Source organism: Heteronotia binoei, chromosome 4 (genome assembly GCF_032191835.1).
Source record: "Heteronotia binoei isolate CCM8104 ecotype False Entrance Well chromosome 4, APGP_CSIRO_Hbin_v1, whole genome shotgun sequence".
NCBI lineage: Eukaryota > Metazoa > Chordata > Lepidosauria > Squamata > Gekkonidae > Heteronotia > Heteronotia binoei.
In genome coordinates, this window is record NC_083226.1 from 137,131,988 (window position 1) to 137,154,283 (window position 22,296).

Here is a 22,296-nt window from a genome sequence, read left to right on the forward strand (position 1 = left end):
TGGACAAAGTCATGCCAGGCCCTCCTGTCTTCCACCATCCTCCAAAGTCTGCTCAAATTCGTGTTTGTTACATCTGTAATGCTGTTGCACCTACACAAAGTAATGGGGTAGCATCTGGATAGACACTCCATTTGCATCTGCCCAGCAGTTCCCCTTCTGGGAAAAATGGAAATATATATTTTCTCATATCAATCAAGGAGTAACTTGGAGAAGAAAAGGAGTCACACAAAACTGTGTATACTCCCCTTTTCTGTGGGTGGCTTTTTACTTTTCACATGGGGGGAAATCCATGTAGAGGGCATTGCAGTAGTCTAGTCTCGAGGTGACCGTTGCGTGGATCACAGTTGTGAATGAAGTAACAGTATATTAATACCAACAAATAAGTGTTTCAGTGAGCTTAGAAAAAGAAAACAAGAATAGATGCTTGTTGCTTAATGAGAGCTTGTTACACTTAGGAAGGAGAAATACAAAGCTCCACTTCTTGGGTGCTGGGGATGGATGCTGAGGAACACATTAGTAGTTGAGATTATGTAGCCCAATACATCAGAGAATTATCAAATTTGAACTGAGCAAGAATATTTGTGTAAGGATTTATTTTATTGGTTTTATATCCCACCCCACAAGTGGGCTCAGGGTGGTCACAACCTATAAAACATAATAATTGATAAAAACATATAATCTAAAACCAGATTTAAAACTGTACAAAACAAGATGGCAGCATAACTGACAGCATTCAGGTGGTCCATAATGCCTCCTGCAAGATGTTAATCTTTGCACTGGGACTGGTGCTGTGGACAGAGGAGGCGCCAAGATGGTTGGATGTCTGCTACCTCAACCAAAGGCCTGGAAGAACAGCTCCATTTTTCAGGCTCTGTGGAACTGTAGCAAGTCCCGAAGATTCCTGATCTCAGCTGGGAGCCTATTCCATTAGTCCAGGACCAAAGCAGAGAAACCTGGTTGGGGCTAATTGGACATCTTTCAGGCTGGGGACTACCAGGATATGTTGATCAACAGAGTACAGGGGTCTCCAGGGCATATACATAAGAACATAAGAACATAAGAGAAGCCATGTTAGATCAGGCCAATGGCCCATCCAGTCCAACATTCTGTGTCACACAGCGGCCAAATAAATATATATATATATACACACACACACACACACACACACACACACACTGTGGCTAATAGCCACTGATGGACCTCTGCTCCATATTTTTATCTAACCCCTTCTTGAAGGTGGCTATGCTTGTGGACGCCACCACCTCCTGTGGCAGTGAATTCCACATGTTAATCACCCTTTGGGTGAAAAAGTACTTCCTTTTATCCGTTTTAACCTGTCTGCTCAGCAATTTCATCGAATGCCCACGAGTTCTTGTATTGTGAGAAAGGGAGAAAAGTACTTCTTTCTCTACTTTCTCCATCCCATGCATTATCTTGTAAACTTCTATCATGTCACCCCTCAGTCGACGTTTCTCCAAGCTAAAGAGCCCTAAGCGTTTCAACCTTTCTTCATAGGGAAGGTGTTCCAGCCCTTTAATCATTTTAGTTGCCCTTTTCTGAACTTTCTCCAATGCTATAATATCCTTTTTGAGGTGCGGCGACCAGAACTGCACACAGTACTCCAAATGAGACCGCACCATCGATTTATACAGAGGCATTATGATACTGGCTGATTTGTTTTCAATTCCTTTCCTAATAATTCCCAGCATGGCGTTGGCCTTTTTTATTGCAAACGCACACTGTCTTGACATTTTCAGTGAATTATCTACCATGACCCCAAGATCTCTCTCTTGGTCTGTCTCTGCCAGTTCACACCCCATCAACTTGTATTTGTAGCTGGGATTCTTGGCCCCAATGTGCATTACTTTGCACTTGGCCACATTGAACCGCATCTGCCACGTTGACGCCCACTCACCCAGCCTCAACAGATCCCTTTGGAGTTCCTCACAATCCTCTCTGGTTCTCACCACCCTGAACAATTTAGTGTCATCCGCAAATTTGGCCACTTCACTGCTCACTCCCAACTCTAAATCATTTATGAACAAGTTAAAGAGGATGGGACCCAGTACCGAGCCCTGCGGCACCCCACTGCTTACCGTCCTCCACTGCGAAGACTGCCCATTTATACTCACTCTCTGCTTCCTATTACTCAGCCAGTTTTTGATCCACAAGAGGACCTGTCCTTTTACTCCATGACTCTCAAGCTTTCTAAGGAGCCTTTGATGAGGAACTTTATCAAAAGCTTTCTGGAAGTCAAGGTAAACAACATCTATCGGGTCTCCTTTGTCCACATGAATGAATGAATGAACTTTATTACAGTCATAGACCAATATAAAAACTATAACACATCATATAAAACCCTCCTAAAACCCTAAAATGTTTGTTCACCCCCTCAAAGAAATGTAACAGGTTAGTGAGGCAAGATCTTCCCTTGCAGAACCCATGCTGAGTCTTCCTCAATAACCCGTGTTCATCAATGTGCCTACTCATTCTGTCCTTGATAATGGTTTCTACCAACTTTCCCGGTATTGAAGTCAGACTGACTGGCCTGTAATTTCCCGGATCTCCTCTGGAACCCTTTTTAAAGATGGGGGTGACATTTGCTACCTTCCAGTCCTCAGGAACGGAGGCAGATTTCAATGAAAGATTACAGATTTTTGTTAGAAGATCCACAAGTTCAACTTTGAGTTCTTTCAGAACTCTCGGATGTATGCCATCCGGACCCGGTGACTTATTAGTTTTTAATTTGTCTATCAGTTGTAGGACCTCCTCTTTTGTCACCTCAATCTGACTCAGGTCTTTCAACACCCCTTCCAATATTAGTGGTTCTGGGGCGGGCAAACACTTCTCATCTTCCACGGTGAAGACGGAGGCAAAAAATGCATTCAGCTTCTCAGCCATTTCCCCATCCTCCTTCAGTAATCCTTTTACCCCATGGTCATCCAAGGGCCCCACTGCTTCCCTGGCTGGTTTCCTACTTCTAATATATTTGAAGAAATTTTTATTGTTGGTCTTTATGTTTTTTGCAATATGCTCCTCATAGTCCCTTTTTGCCTGCCTGATCACAGTCTTGCATTTGATTTGCCACTGCCTGTGTTCCCTTTTATTAATCTCACTTGGACTGGTTTTCCACCGCTTAAAGGAGTCCTTCTTACCTTTTACAGCTTCCATTACTTTGTTTGTTAACCATGCTGGCCTCTTCTTATACCTGTTTGTGCCTTTCCTAACTTGTGGTATGTATTTTATCTGAGCTTCTAGGATTATAGTTTTAAATAGTCTCCAAGCTTCCCCAAGGGTTTTGCCCGTATTTACCTTTCCTTTCAGTTTCCTCCTCACATGCCTCCTCATCTCAGAGAATTTACCCCTTTTAAAGTTAAATGTGGTTGTGGCGGTCTTTTTGGGCAACTCCCTATTTATACAAATGGTGAAATCAATAACATTATGGTCACTGTTCCCAAGCGGCGCAATCACTTTTACGTCTCTCACCAAGTCTTGGGCATTACTTAGGACCAGATCCAGGATCGCCCCACCCCTGGTAGGTTCTGAGACCATCTGCTCCATAGCACAGTCATTGAGAGCATCAAGAAACTCAATCTCTTTCTCTCGACCAGAACACATACAGGGAGAGATGGACCCATAAGTATGCTGATCTCTGGCTGCACAGGGCTTTCAAGGTCATCACCATAACTTTGAACCATATCCAGTACTCAATAGGCAGCCAGTTGGTGTAGCACTGCCTGAATGCATGTCTTCACAGATGTCACCATCAGCAAGCACGCTGCTGTATTCTGCACTAGCTGCAGTTTCCAGATCAGGTTCAACAGCAGCTTTGTGTAGACCAAGTTACAGTAATCCAACCTGTAAGTGACCATTGCATGGATCACTGTAGCTAAGTCCTGGAGGAGGAGGGGGTTGAGATAGGGAACTTGTTGCTAACCAGCCAGAGATAATAAAAGACTGACTTGGCAACAGTAGTGATCTAGACTTCCATGGAAAGCAAGGCATCCAGGATCACCCCAAGGCTCCTCATCCTTGGTGCTGGCATCAGTGATGCTCCACCAAGCACTGGGAGCAGGATTCCTGACCCCAAATCCCCATAGCTCAGGTGCAGGATCTACATCTTTATTGGATTTAATTTCAGCTAGCTCTGCTGTAGCCATCCATCTATGGGTCACAATGCGCTGTCCAAAACACTGGGGCAGAGTCTGGCCATCCATCTGTTAACAGATAAAGTTGGGTGTCATCAGCATACCGATGGCAACCCAGCCCAAATTCCCAGACCAGCTGGGCGAAGGAGTGCATGTAGATATTGAACAGCATTGGACAGAGGATCACCTCCTGCGGCACATCGCATTCCAGTGGGTAGCGCTGAGATATCATCTCAAGTGCCACCCTCTGTTCCCGACCATGGAGAAAGGAGGAAAACCATTGTAAAGCAATCCCCCTTATCCTTGCATCAGTGATGCAGTGGGTCAGAAGATCATAACTGACCATGTTAAGAGCTGCTGTCAGATCAAGAAGCAGCAGCAGCACTGGCCCGCCTCAATCCAGGTGTCTCTGGAGGTCATCCACAAGGGCAACCAGTGTGGTCTCCGTCCCATCGCCAGGGCAGAAACCAGGCTGGAATGGGTCCAGGGTGGAGGCATCATCCAAGAAGACCTGGAGCTGTTCATTCACTGGTCTCTCAACCACCTTGCCCAGAAATAGAAGATACGAAACCAGGCAGTAGTTGGTAAGAACCACAGCATCCAATGATGGCTTCTTCAAGAGCAGATACACCACTGCCTCCTTCGAACCCACTGGGAATATCAGCCTCTAACTGGCTTGGCAAGATATCTGCTGATATGTTAGGCAGTCAGTACACCAGCCAGATAGGCAGACTCTCCTCATCTTCCCACACTAGGCCAGCACATTCAATGCTGGCAATTTTGGGTGCAGGTAGCACCCTGAAGGAGAAAGACACCCCGGATAAGCACCCCCCACCCATTAGTTTGGGACTTGTAAAGGACTGTGGAAGGAGAGAGCTGGCCCTCCCTCACTCATGTTTTGGTCATGCAAGCCAGCCTACATTTTGGTCTGCCAGGTAATCCTGCAGGACAGAGGTCTTATTCACAGCATCAGTGTCAGAGAAGGGTATATTTTTCTGGCCGCACAACCAGCATCCTCAGGTTGGGACGTAGGTAGGAAGGGGACTAAGCATTATCATGTGTCTCTGTCTCCTTCCCATAGTCCCACCGGCATAACTCCCCCATAGTAACTTGGCATTAAACGCTGTAGTATTTTTAAACTTTGTGCATTAATCATAAATCTGCACTGTATAAGACAGACTTGCATTGACATAAGATTCCTTGGATTTGTAAGACAGTTTTGCAAGGCTGCATGAGTGTATTAATTTTGTAACTGTATAGTTATGTTCCTGTTTTCAGCAATAGATGGGAATTGCTAATCAGCAGTTCTACATGGGACATTGTTTGAACTGTTAAGTAATGCTGTTCATATTGGATGATTTATAAAGACTATCAGGGTGTTAATACTGACAGCTGAATGGATCCCTTTTAAAATGTTAGGATGGTAGGAGGTGGTAGATAATTACTCAGCAGGTATGTCTTTCCATGTGGCCAGCCAGTCCTAGGGCAGTTTCAGAAACCATTCTAAGCTGGCATGTGATATCTCAAGGCTGAGGGTGGGCAGTGTGTTGTGGCTGTTCTCCATATTCTTCTTGATACATCTTGGAAGCAAATTTGCTGTTCAGTGTAGTTGTGGACCACTGAAACAATGGATGCTACAAACACATGAATTCCTACTGGGGTAGAGGAAGGATAGTAGGAGCAACCTAGAAGTCTCTGCAAATGCATATATAGAACAACATCTTTGGCTTTTTGAAAAAAAGTTAGTGAAGACAGAATCTCTAAAAGTCAGTGAAGGGATTTGAAGATCTATGATTGTAATATCTGAGCACTGAAGAGGACTGTAGCCATAACACCTTAAATTAAAATGGTTTTACTTGAACGGATATCAACTGATTCCAGTTCCACTTTTCCACACAAAATACCTTTAAATAAACGAGTTTGCTTACAGGTTAATGAAAAGAAACCAGCCATTACAAAAAATGTTAAAATACCTCAAGTTTGATTTTTCTATAAATCCCCAGGATTCAGATGAGCAAAAATCATCCAGCACTCTGAATTGTCTTTCCAATGCTAATGAGCTAAGTTCTCCAGAAGAGGAAGAATTTCCAAATGTGAAAAAGGCTAAAGTGGACAATGGTACAAGAAACAGCCTAGCATCCCAGGACCCAAGTACCACAAATGGCACCAGTTTAAATCTTGCCAAGAAGGTAAAACGATGCACTGTTTTTCTGATGGACGATAGTAAGACGGAGTCGGAGAGTGAACCAGAAGAAGGGGAAATTACAGATTCTGAACAGGAGGATTATAGTAGTGAAGATGAAGTAACAAGCGAAGAAAGTATAAATTCAGAAGAAACTGACAGTGAAGGTGAATTCTGGCTTTATATGAAATATTCTTAAAAATGTTAAGTTTGTGAAACAAACAAAAAAAGGAAATGACGAGGATAAAAACTGAAATCTTCTTGTCTGGATGCTTCATGTCTCAAAACCAGTCTTCAGTGAAATGGTAAAAGTTTTCCAGTATTCTTTTCTCATGTTCTCCTAATATTATTACAAGTAAATATAGATTATATCTATGCAGAAGCAGTTGGATAAAGATGTTTTATACTGTTTTTTCCTGCTGCTTAGAGATTGACTTGCTAGTAGAAAATATACATGTAATAGGGATAAAATATATAGAATCCCTATTATTCTTCCTGATGGATACAGTTACTGGACACTGCTAGTTTCTTATGTGTGCCTCATAAAAATGCGACTTGCCAGGTGAGCTTTTTGGCAAGCCTAGAGTTTATTATACCTGCCACAGTATTTGAAGCTTCAGTTGCTGTGGTGAGAGTTCAGATATGCAGTAATTTCCAGAAAACATGTTCAAATGAAACCCACAGAATATGAAACTGGATCTGTGTGACACTTCATTAACTGTTCTTTGTAGGTAAAGCAAGGTTTGGAGAGAGTTGTGTGTGCTATCTTTAGAAGACATTGTTTCTGGATAGAACAAAAAAACATTTTACTGAAATTCAGAGCTTGCCATTGTTGATATTGGTTGGCATAGCAGTGTTTCAAAGTCTCTGAGCTCTCCAGTGTTGCTTTGCTTCTAGAATACAAGGACTTGGGTTTAATCCATCCGTGGATTACAGCAAATTTAAACTCCACTCAGCAGTCCATAATTTTGAAGTTTTACATGGAGTAGTGGAAAAGTTGACATTTCTTCCCTATCATGAGGGAAGAACCTACTAGATCAGATCAATCATACATCTCATCCAGCAGTCTGTTCCACAAAGTGGCTAGCCAGTAACTCTGAAAGAACAAATAAACAGGGTATAGAGGCTGAGGCCTTTCTGTGTTGCCTCCTGGCACTGGTATTCAGAGGTTTGCTGCCTCCAAATGTGGATGTTCCCTTTACTGTGGCTAGCAGCCGCTGATCATCCATGCTACATTCGCTATCTAATCCCTTTTAATATCATCCATGCAACATTTGCTGGCAGTGAATTCCACAACTTTCTTGATGAACAAAAAATATCTTTTTCTGTTCTGAATCTGTTGTCCGGTAACTTCATTGGGTGACAGCACACTGAGCCTGTTTCGGCGGGGAGGGCGGGATATAAATGCAAAAATAAATAAATAATATATTATGGGGGAGAAATGAAGTTTTTTTTTCTATCCACTTTGTCCACCCCATCCATAATTTTATAAAACTTTCATCATATCCCCCCTCAGTTATATTTTTAACCTAAAAAGTCTCACACTTTTTAGCCTTTCTTCATAGGAAAGATGTTGCATCCTTCTGAGTTACCTTGGTAGCTGTCTTTGTACCTCTTCCAGCTCTGCAACATCCTTTTTGAGATACTGGGGGGGATACCACCAAAAAACTGGACACAGTACTTCAAATGAGGCCTCAGTTCTTAAATGGTCAGATAGCTGTCATGTAGTAAATCTTCATGTTGCCTAAGAAGTAAAGATCATGAAAAGAGCCCTGATGTTTTCTTTCCTCTGTTGTTATGAAAACTCTTTTGTCTTGGGTACACTACCTGCCCTCTTTGTTACTTTCATTCTGTCTAGTGATGTAGTTCCATCACTTTGGGAGCTGAATTTAGCTCTGTTTTTGCTCTCCAAAACAAGAGTTCTGGCAGTTGGCCTCGATTGCTACCAGAAACAACTGCAATTGTGCTGTACTGATTCTATGATGCTGGTAAGCTAATGATAAAACCTGGGGAAATGTACCTGTCAAAGTTATCTTAGTGGAGGTGCTTGTACACTATTTTTAACAGGATTTTGCCACATTTGTCAATTTAGTTGAACTGATATAGCAGTTACATAGTACCTAATTAGTTTGAAAATTGAAAGTGTTACGGGAGAGGCTGACATTGCTTTGTCTAATGTTTACTTATTAAAATGAATTTAGATGGAGATCAGATCTGGCCACCTTGTATCAGGGTAATTGTAATTAGATCACCAGTTCTGCAGATGGGATCTCTGTACATCATCACAGCTGTCAAGCCTGCCACTATAGGAAGGTAATGTAACTTATATTCTTATATGTTCTTATGTACACTCTTGTGAAGCTATGGTCATCAGCTTTTGTGTTCTGTCTTGTACCCAGTGTATTCATTTTACTTCACAGAGTTTTTGAACAGCTTTAGCTGATGAGGTCCATAACTTTAGTGAGCATATATACATTTTGACTATACAAATTGGCTGGTAAATCCTATTTGCCTTAATAGGAGAGCCAGTTTGGTGTAGTGGTTAAGTCCACGGACTCTTATCTGGGAGAACCAGGTTTGATTCCCCACTCCTCCACTTGCAGCTGCTGGAATGGCCTTGGGTCAGCCATAACTCTCGTAGGAGTTGTCCTTGAAAAGGCAGCTGATGTAAGAGCTCTCTCAGCCCCACCAACCTCACAGGGTGTCTGTTGTGCAGGGTCAGGAGAAAGGTAAAGAAGAAGAAGATATTGGATTTATATCCCACCCTCCACTCCGAAGAGTCTCAGAGCGGCTCACAATCTCCTTTATCTTCCTCCCCCACAACAGACACCCTGTGAGGTGGGTGGGGCTGGAGAGGGCTCTCACAGCAGCTGCCCTTTCAAGGACAACCTCTGCCAGAGCTATGGCTGACCCAAGGCCATTCCAGCAGCAGGAGATTGTGACCGCTCTGAGACTCCAGAGATTCAGAGTATAGGGTGGGATATAGATCCAAAATCATCATCTTCAAGGGGGTGGGGGAGGTAAGAAATTTAAAATTCCTGTATGACAAATCCAGGAAGAATTCAGGAATACTACAAAATGTATGTGCAAGATAAATTGGGCTCTGAAATAGTAATTAGCTTATCCAGAATAGGATATTGAGGCATGTGAACCAAATTATTACAATGGCTTGAAGTTAAGCTGGTATTGGGCAGATTCTGAATAAAGGGAGAATTTTAAAATTGATGCTGTTCTATAAAAAAGCATAGGACCTATCCTGTGGGCTTCTGCTGGGTGAAATTCAGTCTCCCATACTTTTCGATTGCTATGTAAAGCCTTTAAAACAAATTAGCTGTAGCACTGAAGTTGGTTGTCATCAATATGCGGATGATGCCCAGGTCTATATACTCTTATTCAAATCTGGTGATGTAGTAGAAGTCCTGAATAACTGCCTGGCTACTATGGTAAATTGGCCAGAAGTAAACAAATTGAAAAGACAGGTAGCGCTGGTTGACAAGGTGGAGAACTTGAAGGACATTCTGCTCCCCACTTTTGATGGGAGTTCAGCTGACCCTAATTGATTTCGTTAAGAGCCTTGGTGTTATACTGGACCTAGCATTATTCCTGGAGAAGCAAATTAATGTGCTCCAAAAGGGTTTTCTTCCAACTCAGCCTAGCCCATAAAATGGTCTCTTATCTTGATACGGCTGATCTGGCTACCTGGATCCACCCCACGGTAACATTGAGATTAGACTACTGTGATGTGTACATTGGTTTCCCCTCAAAAATCAATTTGTGAACACTAGCTAGTGCAGAATGCTGCAGTCCGGCTGTTGTCCTCAACTTGGCAGAGAGTGCATATTACTCCCATTCTACAGTCAGTGCACTGGCTGCTTGTCAGTTACCATGCTCAATTTAAGGTATTGGCTATCATCTACAAAGACCTTCATATAAAAGTCCTTCATATCTGCAGGACTGCCTCTCTCCTATTATCTGCCACAGCAGCTTAGGTAATCCGAGCAGGGCCTTCTGCATGTGCCAACCTGCAAATGGGCAAAATCAACAACTGCCCATACGTGTTCTTTCCCCATTGTGGTTCCCACTTTATGGAATGGCCTGCCTGTGGTCAAATTGTAAGCCTCTCTGCAGTGCAGGCCTCATGCCAGGGATAAAAGTAAATGTGGTTCTTTGGATAATGGCAACTGTGAATGTGGTGCTCCATGAGCCACCAAAGTGAGTAACATATTGTCTTAAACCCATTTCATTCTGACAAAAATATTTCATAGGGGTTAATTTTTGTGTCCCCCAAAAACTTGTCATTGGAACAATTACAGAAAGACATCCCAGGGGACCTTCCCCCCCTCCAATACATTTTTATCTTTATTTACTTCATTTATATCTTGTCTTTCTCCCCAGTGGGATCCAGTGTAGATTACATTGTTCTCCTACCCTCACAACAAGCTTGTGAGGTAGAGATGTAAGATTTCCAGAAATTTTGAAACCATGAGGGGAAAAGTTGTCCCCCCCCCCAAAAAAAAACAAATGGAAATTTTTGGGGGGATGGAAATATATGCAATATTTAGTGACCTATCAAACCTCCTTTTTTACTGCTGTGACAACACAAAACATCATTTACAATTAACTTAGCACGTAAAATTGCAATATTTGACATATTTATGAAATTTAAAAGTTATAAATGCCTTAGTTTTGTACAAGCAAAATTGAAACTATAACCAGTGCTTACTGCTCTGCTGTTTACAGCACCTTATGTACTTTATTTTTTGCTATCCAGTTAGAGAGTGTTACATTTTAATGAAACTTTCAGTTTTCTTGAGACTTTGGTGTAGTTTTTGCCCCAACTCCTGATCTCTTTTCTCCTGCAAAGTAGGGCAACAAGCTACTTTTCACCCAGTCTGTGGGTATATGTGTCACAGTGGTTTGAGGGAGAGATTAAAAGGTCAAAACACAATAGAAGATATGCAGCAGCTGAAAAGTAATAACCACCCCCCCATGCTCCCCTTGTGAAGATAAATATCCTTCTAGGTGTAGAAATGCATCTTTGATTTAAGAGCTATGTATATCTACGCTGTAGACTCTACAGCATACACCTTGTATTTAAAAGCATTTCACTCAAACATAGAAAATATTTTATAGGAAGTTTTTCAGTACTCCCCCAAATGTCCTATTTTTCCAATAGAAAAATTTGGGGGGGGGGGGGTGGCGGGGAGCCCAGGAGGGAACTTTCCCCCAGGTCTTCACATATCTATTAAAAGGTAGGTCAGTCTGATGGTGCGTTCACACTACACTGTGTTTTACATGTGGATTTTTGCTATTCTTACATGGTAAAAATCTAGATGTAAAATGCATTATTTAGTGTAGTGTGAACAGACCATGAGAGTGTGTGTCTGGCCCAAGATTATCCAGCAAGCTTCCCTGGCAGAATAGGAGTTCATACCTGGGTCTCTCAGATCCTAGGCCAGCACTCTCACCAGTACACATTTGCTGTCTCTAATCAAGGTCTCAAGGTTTATTTGGATTACTAAGGGAAGCCTCTCACAGAACTTCTCCCTGTGAGCATTAACACTTGTCATTTTTTACAGAGAGAAGGGTATGGAACACACACTACAGATTCCAGAAGTTGGAATTAGTAAGGTAATTAATTTTTTGACATTTGTACTATAATTTGAGAATCTATTGAGTTGCTGTGTTTAGAATTATCTGTTCTTTTTTGGCAGTATTAATAAGAGGAACATATTTTATATTAACTTCTATTTTACAATTAGTTTCATGCAGAAGTATACTTTGATCACGAATTGCAGAATTATGTTCTTGTGGATCAAGGCAGTCAGAATGGTACTGTGATTAATGGAAATCAAATACTGCAGGTGAGCATGTTAAAAATTCTATTGCCTAGATTCCTCCCCTTTGTTTACCACCAGAAATCTCCATCCCTCTGTCCTTACATCAGTATCAGCATCTTGCTCTGTACTCCCAATGTAGCCTCTTGCATTAGATATTTATTGATCTTTTTCAGAAGAAGCTGTTCAGGGATGTCTTACCAGTATTTGCAGTTTAACTTTTTAAAAAATTGTTTGCTGTAGCCTAAAGCAAAAAGTGATCCTTATGTTCTGGAACATGGTGATGAAGTCAAAATTGGAGAAACTGTACTGTCGTTTCACATACACCCTGGCAGTGAAACCTGTGATGGATGTGAGCCAGGGCAAGTCAGAGCCCATCTTCGCCTTGATAAGAAAAATGAATCTTCCAGTAAGTAATAAAAATTGTTGGTTATGAGAACAATACTGGCACTTTGCAAGAAGAGCAGAATGATGTTGGGGAATGCTGTCGTAAATGTACATTTAAGGGTACCTAAAAGCAAATATGCAAAGATTTAGTGATGAAAGTTTCTGAAGGATGTTTAGCATTTTGAAAGTTGGTTCTCCAGTATTGAAGTTTGGAGGTGCTTTTCACAAAATAAAAATGAAGACCCTTTTATCTAAAGTTATGTGCTTCTGTATCAGCTATCTCAAACAGCTATCTTATTGTTTCACTTGCAATTAGACATCTGTTGTATATACATTTTTAGGTTAGAGATGGCTGACCGGAAATGGCACAGCTTACAACCAGATCTGTCCTAGTTTTCTGTTGCCCATACCTTCACTTATGAGCGTACAGTCAGAAGAGAGGGATGTTCATTTGCTTTATAGTCCACATTTTAGAAAACAGTGCAATAAAAACAGAATGACATACCATAAGCAATGCAAAAAACAGATCACAAAATTTAGAAAATAAGATAATACAGTAAACAATGAAATATCCTACAACTGTATTACATTTATAAAGGTGCTCTGTTCAACAATTACATTTTATGCATGTTGCAGAACAATTGTCTTCCTGACACCTCAGGCACACCATTTAACAAAGAACCCCAAGTAGTCCAGACTTTGGACTGGGAATGTTGCTTCTCCCAGCATCCCATTCTCTCCAGTGCAATGAGAGGAGGCCTCAAGGCCTGTCTGATATTACACTTTGTGAAGTGGGACTATGACATCTTGCAATTTGGACATTATGCCTCTGTTGGTATTCCCCAAGATTGCATTACCTGCTGGTTGTTCATATTTAACTTATGGTCCACCCAAAACCCCAAGATCTTGTTCACACACACTGCTACCCATACAGTGGATAATTTAATGGAGCTGGACTCTCTCTCTCTCTCTCTCTCGGCTTGGCTTCGCGAACGAAGATTTAAGAAGGGTGCAATAGCCCACGTTTGCTGCAGGCTCGCTGGTGGCTGACAAGACCAATGCGGGACAGGCAGGTCCGGCCACAGCGGCTGCAGGGAAAAGTCTGATTTAGGGTTGGTCCTGTAGCAGTGCGATTCTTCCTCAATCTCCTTTTGTCCTCAAGACCAGCTATGCGGGCATTCTCAAAGGAAGAGACAGCCTGGTGGATGGTGTGCCTCCATGCTTTGCGATCTGAGGCTAGGTCAGACCACTGGTGATGGTTGATGTGACAGGTGCTAAGCTGGACTAGGATTACCAAAATAATCTTTCTTAATTCTTTGGTGCTCTTACATGTGTCTGAGCTTCATCAATAAAACTATAATTGCTGATATGCCAAAGAAGATGTATGAATGAATGAATGATAAAACTCAACAAAGTATTTTAATGTTAGCAAAAGTAGGCTATTGCTTATCCCATTACATGATTGCTAGAACTAAAGATGAAAATGGTGGTTAGCATAGGGTGCAGATATAGAAAAAGAAAAAATTAATTGAATTTCAGTCTGAAACTGTGCTACAGTAGCATTAGAGGTTATTAATTTGAACAGTAGAATAGGCGTATAGTCATTTCTAGGGATGGGCATGGACCAAAATCCATGACTTGTCTTCGGCGGGGGAGGTCATGGACTGTGTTTGCCTGATCTGTGCAATCACACTTTTCAATATACTACCCATGGACTATGAATTTTTCCATGCCATGGGTTAGACATTTGGTCCGTGGGCCAGACATCCTGGCACCGAGGCAACCGGGGGGATTGGGAGGGGGGCGGTGTGACAGACTCCTTCCCCTTTTGCACATAATAATTTACCCCCCTCCCCCAATGCCAGTCTGCATGCAACTTGGAGGGCAGGTAGAGGGGCATTCCAGGGAGGTCTACGGCAATTTCCATACCTCTAGCTTGCCTGTGTGTGTGAGACAGAATCCTTCCCTTTTGCACACTGGACCATAAGAACTTTCCCCCTCCCCCAATGCCATTCTCCATGCAACTTGGAGGGCAGGTAGAGGAGAGTCAGCTGGAGACTTGCTGTGAGTTTGGGATCTCTAGCCCACCGGGGGGGGCATTCTAGCACATCCCAAAGTCATGGACTTGTCCATTTAATAGCCATCACAGTTGTATGGAGACTTTTAATCTAAACTTCTCACATCCAAACACAACACCATTCTAGCCAATATTGCATATTGGCTCCCTGCTCCTGCTCTTGACTTTGATGAGACAGATATTTAGTGCTTGAGTGTATATAGATAAATTAATGCATTATCCTTACTGTAATGTGAACTGCATGTTTTTCTAACATGATTCCAATCTATGGTTTCTTTAACTGTAGTTGGCCCTGCACTGACTAAAGAGGAGAAGGAATTAAATAGAAGAAAAGCACTAAAACAAATACGAGTAAAATATGGTTTGCAGGTAAGTTGTTATTTTTAAGTGTCAGCTGATTAAAGTGAATTGTATTGCTGCTGTTTTGATAAAAGATCTTGAGATTTGTGACTTCTGAATATTTTTATGGAATTCTACAGCATAGCTGTGAATGCTGTATGGACAAAGTGGGAATGAAGCATTTAATAGAATGAGGTGGATTTCATTGAGCTCTTGCATAGAATGCTTCCTTCCAACAGTATTGAATAACAGTTCACTGGCATAGAAATGCCAACCCAGTCTTTTAAGCTGTTGTTTTTGGCATTTGTCCCTGCCACCCAAGCATATATTCTGCTTTTCAAAGTCAGCTTGACAAACCAATGTCCTGTGAATTGTTAAGGATATATCTGTTATTTTTTTTCAAAAACTCAGTTGCATATTGAAAATGTTTTGTTCAGAATGGCAAAGCTTACACAAATATTGCTTGCTTTGTGTATGAAAAGAATGCAGACTATGAAAATGATAATGTGGTGAAAAATCCCAAGTACAAGGACAGAGCAGGAAAGCGCCGTGAGATGGTTGGAAGTGAAGGAACCTTTCATAGGGATGATGCTCCAGCTTCTGTACATGTGTAAGTAGGTTGTCTGTACTTATATAGCACTACAAATCAGATACTGTGGTTATCCTAGCACACATTCACAGTGAATACATCTATTTCTTCAAACCACAAATTATCTTACTTCATTTGCCAAATACCCTTAGAGCACAAAGTAAGTTTTAAGGCACTAATCTAAAAATACACTCTTAAAAACTTATTAATCAGTGTCATTGCGCAGGATTCATATGAATCTGCCTTATACTGAGTCTGACCACTGGTCTATCAAAGTCAGTATTGTTTACACTGACAGGTAGCATCTCTCTAGGATCTCAAGTAGAAGTGTTTCACAGTACCGGTTTGTTGTAGAGTTGTCTGTGAAGTGGTCAAAATGATTTTGTACCAAGTGAAAGCTCCCCCCCCCCCCCCCATTTTGGCTGTAGGAGAAATACTGTGTGCATTTGAGAACTGCCTGCATTGTAAATAAAAGCAAAATGGTGTTTCTTTTTTCCCTGCATGTAATTATGTTTATTTTTTTTATAAAGTGAAATTAGTGATAGCAACAGAGGGCATAAAATGTTGAAGAAAATGGGATGGAAGAAAGGTGAAGGACTTGGAAAGAGTGGTGGTGGAATGAAAGATCCGGTAAGTCTACTTAGTTCTTCAGATTACACAGAAATTATACTAAAGTTGGCGCAATACAGTCTCCATGGATTTGAATATACTATATGTGGAGGATTATAACAATGAATTTTATTCATCCATATCCAAATAGTCCTTCCCTAGGAAAATAGTACTAGTCAGGGCAGACATTCAGGAAATAGTGACTGGAGAGGGAAACACAGTATGCAGTTAGATGTGGTGGATACTGACCGTGATGACAATTTAAGTATGTCAAGAATGAGAGAATGATCAAGAATTAAAAGGTAATATTTTGTTATTGATCTCAAAAGTCACTTGTACTATATTTACAATGTGTAGCTTTTCTATAGTACTGGCTTTTGTAAAACAGATACAGCAGACTTTTCATAGTTTAAATTCTACATCTTGCTATGATGACTAAGAGAGCTAGTAGTTAAGAAAATAGATTTCAGAGACAGGACTATATTTGTGGTAGTTCAGCTCCAAGGAGAGAGATCTATTGGTTGAATATTGGGAAAGATTGTTCAAACTTGAAGTGTGTGCAGCAATTAGCAAAGCTGATTAGGAAAACTGTGGGATCATAGCCCTTGAAGCTTTCCAAGAAAAAGTTGGGCAGGGTTTTTTGTGATTTAGAACAGTGGTCCTCAACCTTTTTGGCACCAAGGACCAGTATTGTGGAAGACAGTTTTTCCACAGACCGGGGGGCGGGGAGGATGGCTCCAGGATGATACAATTGTGGACTTTATTTCTGTTATTACATTGTAATATATAATGAAATAATTATACATCTCACAGCCCAATTGCTAACAGGCCACGGACTGGTACTGGTCCGCGGCCCAGGGGTTGGGGATCCCTGATTTAGAGACACACCCTATCTTTGATGCAGGTATTTGAACTGAATGATTAGGCCTGCTATGAGTAAGGCATACTTTAATGCTGATTTAGCACACAGTACTTAGAGCATAGTTTTCAGATTTTATTATGATGCAATTTTCAGTATGCTGGCTAGGTATTTAAAAAGTAGAAATGCTTTAAAGTTATAAAATTGCATACTTATAAAAAAAATCCAATGTCTGACAGATCCCACTACAACTGCATAGAAAGCATGCAGGCCTGGGTGCGAGTATTCCCATCTCAGCGGAAAATGCTCAGATTGTCAATACAAAGAACAAGAGAAACTGGGAAAAAGCAAGAGAGAGGTTTGCTGAAAATTTCCAGGACCCTAAAACACAGAAACATGCATCAAAAAGCCTGCCTTGGGTTAGAGAATCTGTAGAATGAAATGGTACTAACATATTTAAATAACTAAAGTTTGTTTTATGGTTCAATGGGGGCTGGATTATACACAGCATATTTCAGTCTGCTGAATAGGTTGACTGACTGAAATTGTTTGGTTTATATGCTTTTATTTTAAAAAAAACTTTTAAATGGAAGATATGTGTATTAAAACAGCCTAGGCCCTAACTGAGGGGATTTTGAGATAATATTTTGAATAGGTGGATAATGTAAGAGTCAGTTTATTTGTTCTGTGACTTTTCTTTTATCCAGCAGGTCAGTGAGTTTGAAATATTCATGTCTTGTGTTTAGACTCATGAAATTTACATGAGCTGATGCAAAAAAAAATTGCTGTGTACGTGTGTGAACACTTCTAGTAAGAGAAGCATCACTAGATGTAATATTGCTAGGCCTCCTTTAATTCCTATTAATTGCCACTATTTTCTAATAGTTAATTAGACAATATCCTATTTTAAATGGAATACCAATTTATTTTTGGTGAAGATCAGTTGGCAGTAAGGAATTACTTTCTTCCATGAAGAACTTTAGTGTTAAGCTTGTAGCACACAATGAACTAGCATGTTCAGAAACTGCTGTGATATTCAAAGCTGTTGTGCACGCTAAGAATTATGTGACACTGCCCTCTCATGTCAGAATCTTATGACTGAATGGTCCTTAACCTCAGATTTTCTCTGTGGAAAGCTGGCATGTAAGAAGAATTATAGCCAAATCTCTGCCATTAGTGCTAATACTCTATATGCCTGGGGAAAGCAACATTCAGTCATGGAATCCAGTCTGGTGATATACTCCAGGAGATGTGTACCACATGCTGATTCTTAAGGTGCAGCAGCCTTAAGTGGATTAAAAAATGTGTTCACTTAGAATTATTTATCAACCTCTTGGGACTGTTCTGTATCCATTGCTGGCAATGGAGTCTAATGCAAGAATCTTGATGGTTCTTTTTCTGCTTTAGGGCAGAGGCTGAACACATTGTATTCATTGAAATGTTAATAAATACAATGCTTTGAATTTATGTAGTATGAGTCTTTATGCTGGGCACATGGAAGAATATATTTCTTAAACTTTCATTTGTATTTTCTGTCCTACTTTTCTATCTAAGTGAGCCAAGTTCTATAAGCTAGTCACTGAAAGCTCATATACTGTGTTAGCATCTCATTTAAAAATAAGGCCATCAATTCAGAATAGTCTCTCCTCTTATTTTTCCACAAAGTTCCATACCTTGAGTGTCAAAGTCAAAACTGTTTTGAACTTGCTTCCAAACAATGTCACTCCTCAACAATGACTTGCTTCCAAATAGCAATGCCACTCCTCAACACCACATTTTAAGTTTTTGGCTTATACCTAACTCCCAATGTCACTGGTTACTCTATATACCTAACTCCCAATGTAACTGGTTACTCTATGCTCTACCTCATCTTATGCTTCAGGAAATTGAGACACTGCAGCTTAGATCAGGGGTGTTGAATTCATTTATTTCAAGGGCTAGATCCACCACAGATGTTACAGAGTCAGGCAAATATCAAATGCAACACCCCTCCTTGTTAAAACTAACTATTAGTATTAACTCCTCCAGAAGGTGGTGTTGTGTGGCAAAGAAAGTCCGACAGATGGTTGTAAAGGTATGCAGCAGCCCAAGAAAGCTAACTCTAGTGTGTGTAGGCTGCTGTAGCCAAATTCAAAGCATAGGTTCAGCTCCAGTGTCCACATCCTTATTTCTGGAGTTTGAACTGTAATTTTCTTTCACTGCAGAGCTGAAAAAACCATATTTCATCTAAGTGTTCACACAACTGCAGAGACGACAGCAAACCAGGGGGGGGGGGGGGGAGGTGAAGACATCACTGTACTCATCCCAGTGACTGGGCTTGAATACAAATGAGCTGGCCATGGCAGAGAGGGAGAGGAAAGTTGATAAGAAAGGGGGATTTCATTCCAACTCTCCACTATGGTCACCTTGCTGTTGTCCTGGTAGTTAACTTGGTATTGGGATGGATGTGAGCTGATGTAGAGGCAGAGGTGTTCAATTTTTCCAGTGTGCCTGTTTCAGGAGCATTACCCCATATCTGTAATCTTGTTTCCCTAGCTACCACCCAGGCACACCATGAAGAGGTGGATCACTTCTTATAGTATGGAGCAGCTGCCATGGACAGAATGTTACGTTCAAGGGCACAAAGAATAAAGCACTCATTCTCTCTACTGAGTGTTGTCAACTACAGCCATTGTGACAGCTGTGGGGTGGGCAGAAAGGGTTTGCAACCTTTACTAGTGAGATTCTCTTTATAATGAACAGGGATTGGTTCATGAGTCATATGAATACCCTGGAAAGCCAGATGCATTCCATGTGTTTAACACTACTTGCCTAGCTTGTAACTTCAAGTGGAGTCAAAACTATCTCAAAAGGGAACACTGGATGGTGAATATTCCTTTATTCGTGATGTGTGATGTTTCTATTGTGATTCTTACGCAATTATTGCTAATTCTTATTAGCAATGGTTTTCAAGCCTCCGATTTCTGCAGTTTTGCAGAAGCAAAATTCTTACAGTTAGATGGTAAGAATAATTTAATTGTGTTGCGTTTTAGGAGGTAGACTTTAACCTGCAGTTACAGAAATTCAAAAAGAATTTTCAAAACAATAGTGCAGAGTTTCTCTAAGCTGCTGTTACAGGCACTGATTAAATATAGAATGAAAGCACAGAAAATGGTGGGAAGAGGGTTGAGAATTTAAGGAATTTCCTGTATGCAAATAAATGGCATTAAAATTGGTATACATCTCATTAATACCGACTTAACACTTACAAAAAGTAGACCTAGATTATTTAATATGGTTATTGTGGCTTAGAAAAAAATTGCATCCTCAAGTTTCATTATAAACATAGATCATAGAAAAAAATTACATTCTCGAGTTCCATTTTAAACATAAATCATGGTGGAAGATCATATTTGATGCATCCACCCCTTTGACTGTTTGTGCAAGTAGTATTACATACTAAAGATGTGTCTTGTGCCATGGCTGTCTTGATTGCATCCAAGCCTTCATGTGTTCCTACTGAGAAAGAAAGGCAAGTGTCAAGCTTGGCTCTTTATTATTATTATTACTTTACATTTATATCCCGCCCTCTCCGCAAGCGGACTCAGGGCGGCTTACAACATCATAAAAACAATCAATTAAATAAAACATATAAAACCATAATTTACTTATCAATTTTAAAACTATTAGCGCTTAAAACTTAAAACTATTTCAGGTCTACAGCTTTGATCCTATGTTTGGTGAGTAGAGCTGTGCTATGCACATGGTGATTTTGCTGCCACAGTCTTCTGTTGCCCTCATGAGTCAGTGAACCTTCAGGAATATGAGGAATGGAAGAGGACTGCAACAAGGTAAATCAGTTTTTTAAATTGCCCTCTTCCAATTGCTGAAGTGCCTCGAGAAAACAAAGTGCATGTAGGATCTAAGCCTAAATATGTAAAAACAAATAGCTTGTAATTGTTTACTCATAAGCCTGAACCAAGCAGAACTCTTAAATTAAATAAAGCTGCTAAACAGAGATCCTAGCTACAGGTACAGGCATTTATATATACTACATATTCTCTGTGTGCAAACAGCAAGTTATTCCCACACTGGTCAGAGGAACACATTTTGCTTCTGCACAGTTTTGATTTTGGAGGATGTAACCGATAAAAAGCAATACTTGTTAACTGCCTCACCTTCTCAGTCCTCCAGAAATAGTTGTAATTTGCAATTATACATGAAATCAAAATTTGAATTAGACTCTCCCCGCCCCCAATATATGTGTGTGTGTGTATGCATCACATATATACACACACGGCTTTTTTTGTAGCCAGAACTCCTTTGCATATTAGGCCACACACCCCTGATGTAGCCAGTCCTCCAAGAACTTACAGTAGGCCCTGTACTAAGAGCCCTGTAAGCTCTTGGAGGATTAGCTACATCAGGGGCCTGTGGTCTAATACGCAAAGGAGTTCCTGTTACAAAAAAGCCATTTATTTATTTAAGAACTTACTCAAAAAGTTCTCAACTAGGTATTGTGACTGTAACCATAATAAATGACACTGATTTAGCAAAAATGTGTCAGTTCTATTTTGTGCCATAATGAAACGGCATTTTGACGATTTTGCTATTGAAATGCTGCCCTGGTACAACAAAAACTGTGGTCACCTTCGAGATAAGCAAATTTATTATGGCATAATTCTTTATAGGTTAGAATCTGCTTTAATATATAACGAAGTATTCATAAATCACATTCATTATTATCAGTGTGAATATGCATCACATATATACACACACAGCTTTTTTTGTAGCCAGAACTCTTCTCCCAGTTCTTAAAAGGACGCTTTTAGTAGCTTGGTAGGGACACCTTTACAGTCAGTACAGATGCCTAAAGGCACCAATTCTATTCATAGCGGACATGAGATTTGAACCAGTGAAATTTTTAATGTAGACCACCCCCACCCCAGTTCAAAATGGTGCAATCCACCATGTACTGCACAAAGTCTAAGGTTCTGGAAGCGCGGGAACGCCATAGGTCCACAAAACGCATGAATCGACTGACTGTGGTAACAGGGTTGGACCACAAGGTGGAAACCCTATTGTTTGCATCGAAGGCTGCATATTTACCTAGGAATAAACCTTTACGTGTTTTTAGTGTTGCATTCCTAGCAAACGGCCTTTATTCCCCCCCCCCTTTTAAATCGGAATGTGACAGCTAAATATTACAAATAAGTGACCCTAGGATCAGACGGGGGGCAAACCACTTACCACAACTTCTCCTCTCCCCCCCACCCTCAATCGGTCCGCA

The 22,296-nt window shown here is 40.8% G+C and overlaps 1 protein-coding gene and 1 non-coding gene across 3 annotated transcripts in view; one reads left to right on the forward strand and one right to left on the reverse strand.

Moving 5' to 3' along the window:
• Window positions 1–18,490, forward strand: part of AGGF1 (angiogenic factor with G-patch and FHA domains 1) — a 40,669-nt gene extending 22,179 nt beyond the window's left edge. The window contains exons 6-14 of one of the 2 annotated variants that reach the window (XM_060235849.1): window positions 6,152–6,497; window positions 8,532–8,643; window positions 11,910–11,961; window positions 12,093–12,194; window positions 12,411–12,576; window positions 14,918–15,000; window positions 15,453–15,580; window positions 16,090–16,189; window positions 17,267–18,490. In XM_060235849.1, the coding sequence (XP_060091832.1) occupies window positions 6,152–6,497; window positions 8,532–8,643; window positions 11,910–11,961; window positions 12,093–12,194; window positions 12,411–12,576; window positions 14,918–15,000; window positions 15,453–15,580; window positions 16,090–16,189; window positions 17,267–17,467 (1,290 nt within the window). In that variant the 3' untranslated portion in view covers window positions 17,468–18,490. The remainder of the gene's footprint in view (window positions 1–6,151; window positions 6,498–8,531; window positions 8,644–11,909; window positions 11,962–12,092; window positions 12,195–12,410; window positions 12,577–14,917; window positions 15,001–15,452; window positions 15,581–16,089; window positions 16,190–17,266) is intronic. The other variant, XM_060235850.1, reaches the window with a different exon arrangement.
• Window positions 18,491–21,065: 2,575 nt separating this feature from the next.
• On the reverse strand, window positions 21,066–21,199 carry LOC132570672 (small nucleolar RNA SNORA47). Its single transcript, XR_009555371.1, has one exon. It is a non-coding gene; the product is annotated as a small nucleolar RNA SNORA47 (small nucleolar RNA).
• Between the last annotated feature and the right edge of the window lie 1,097 nt (window positions 21,200–22,296).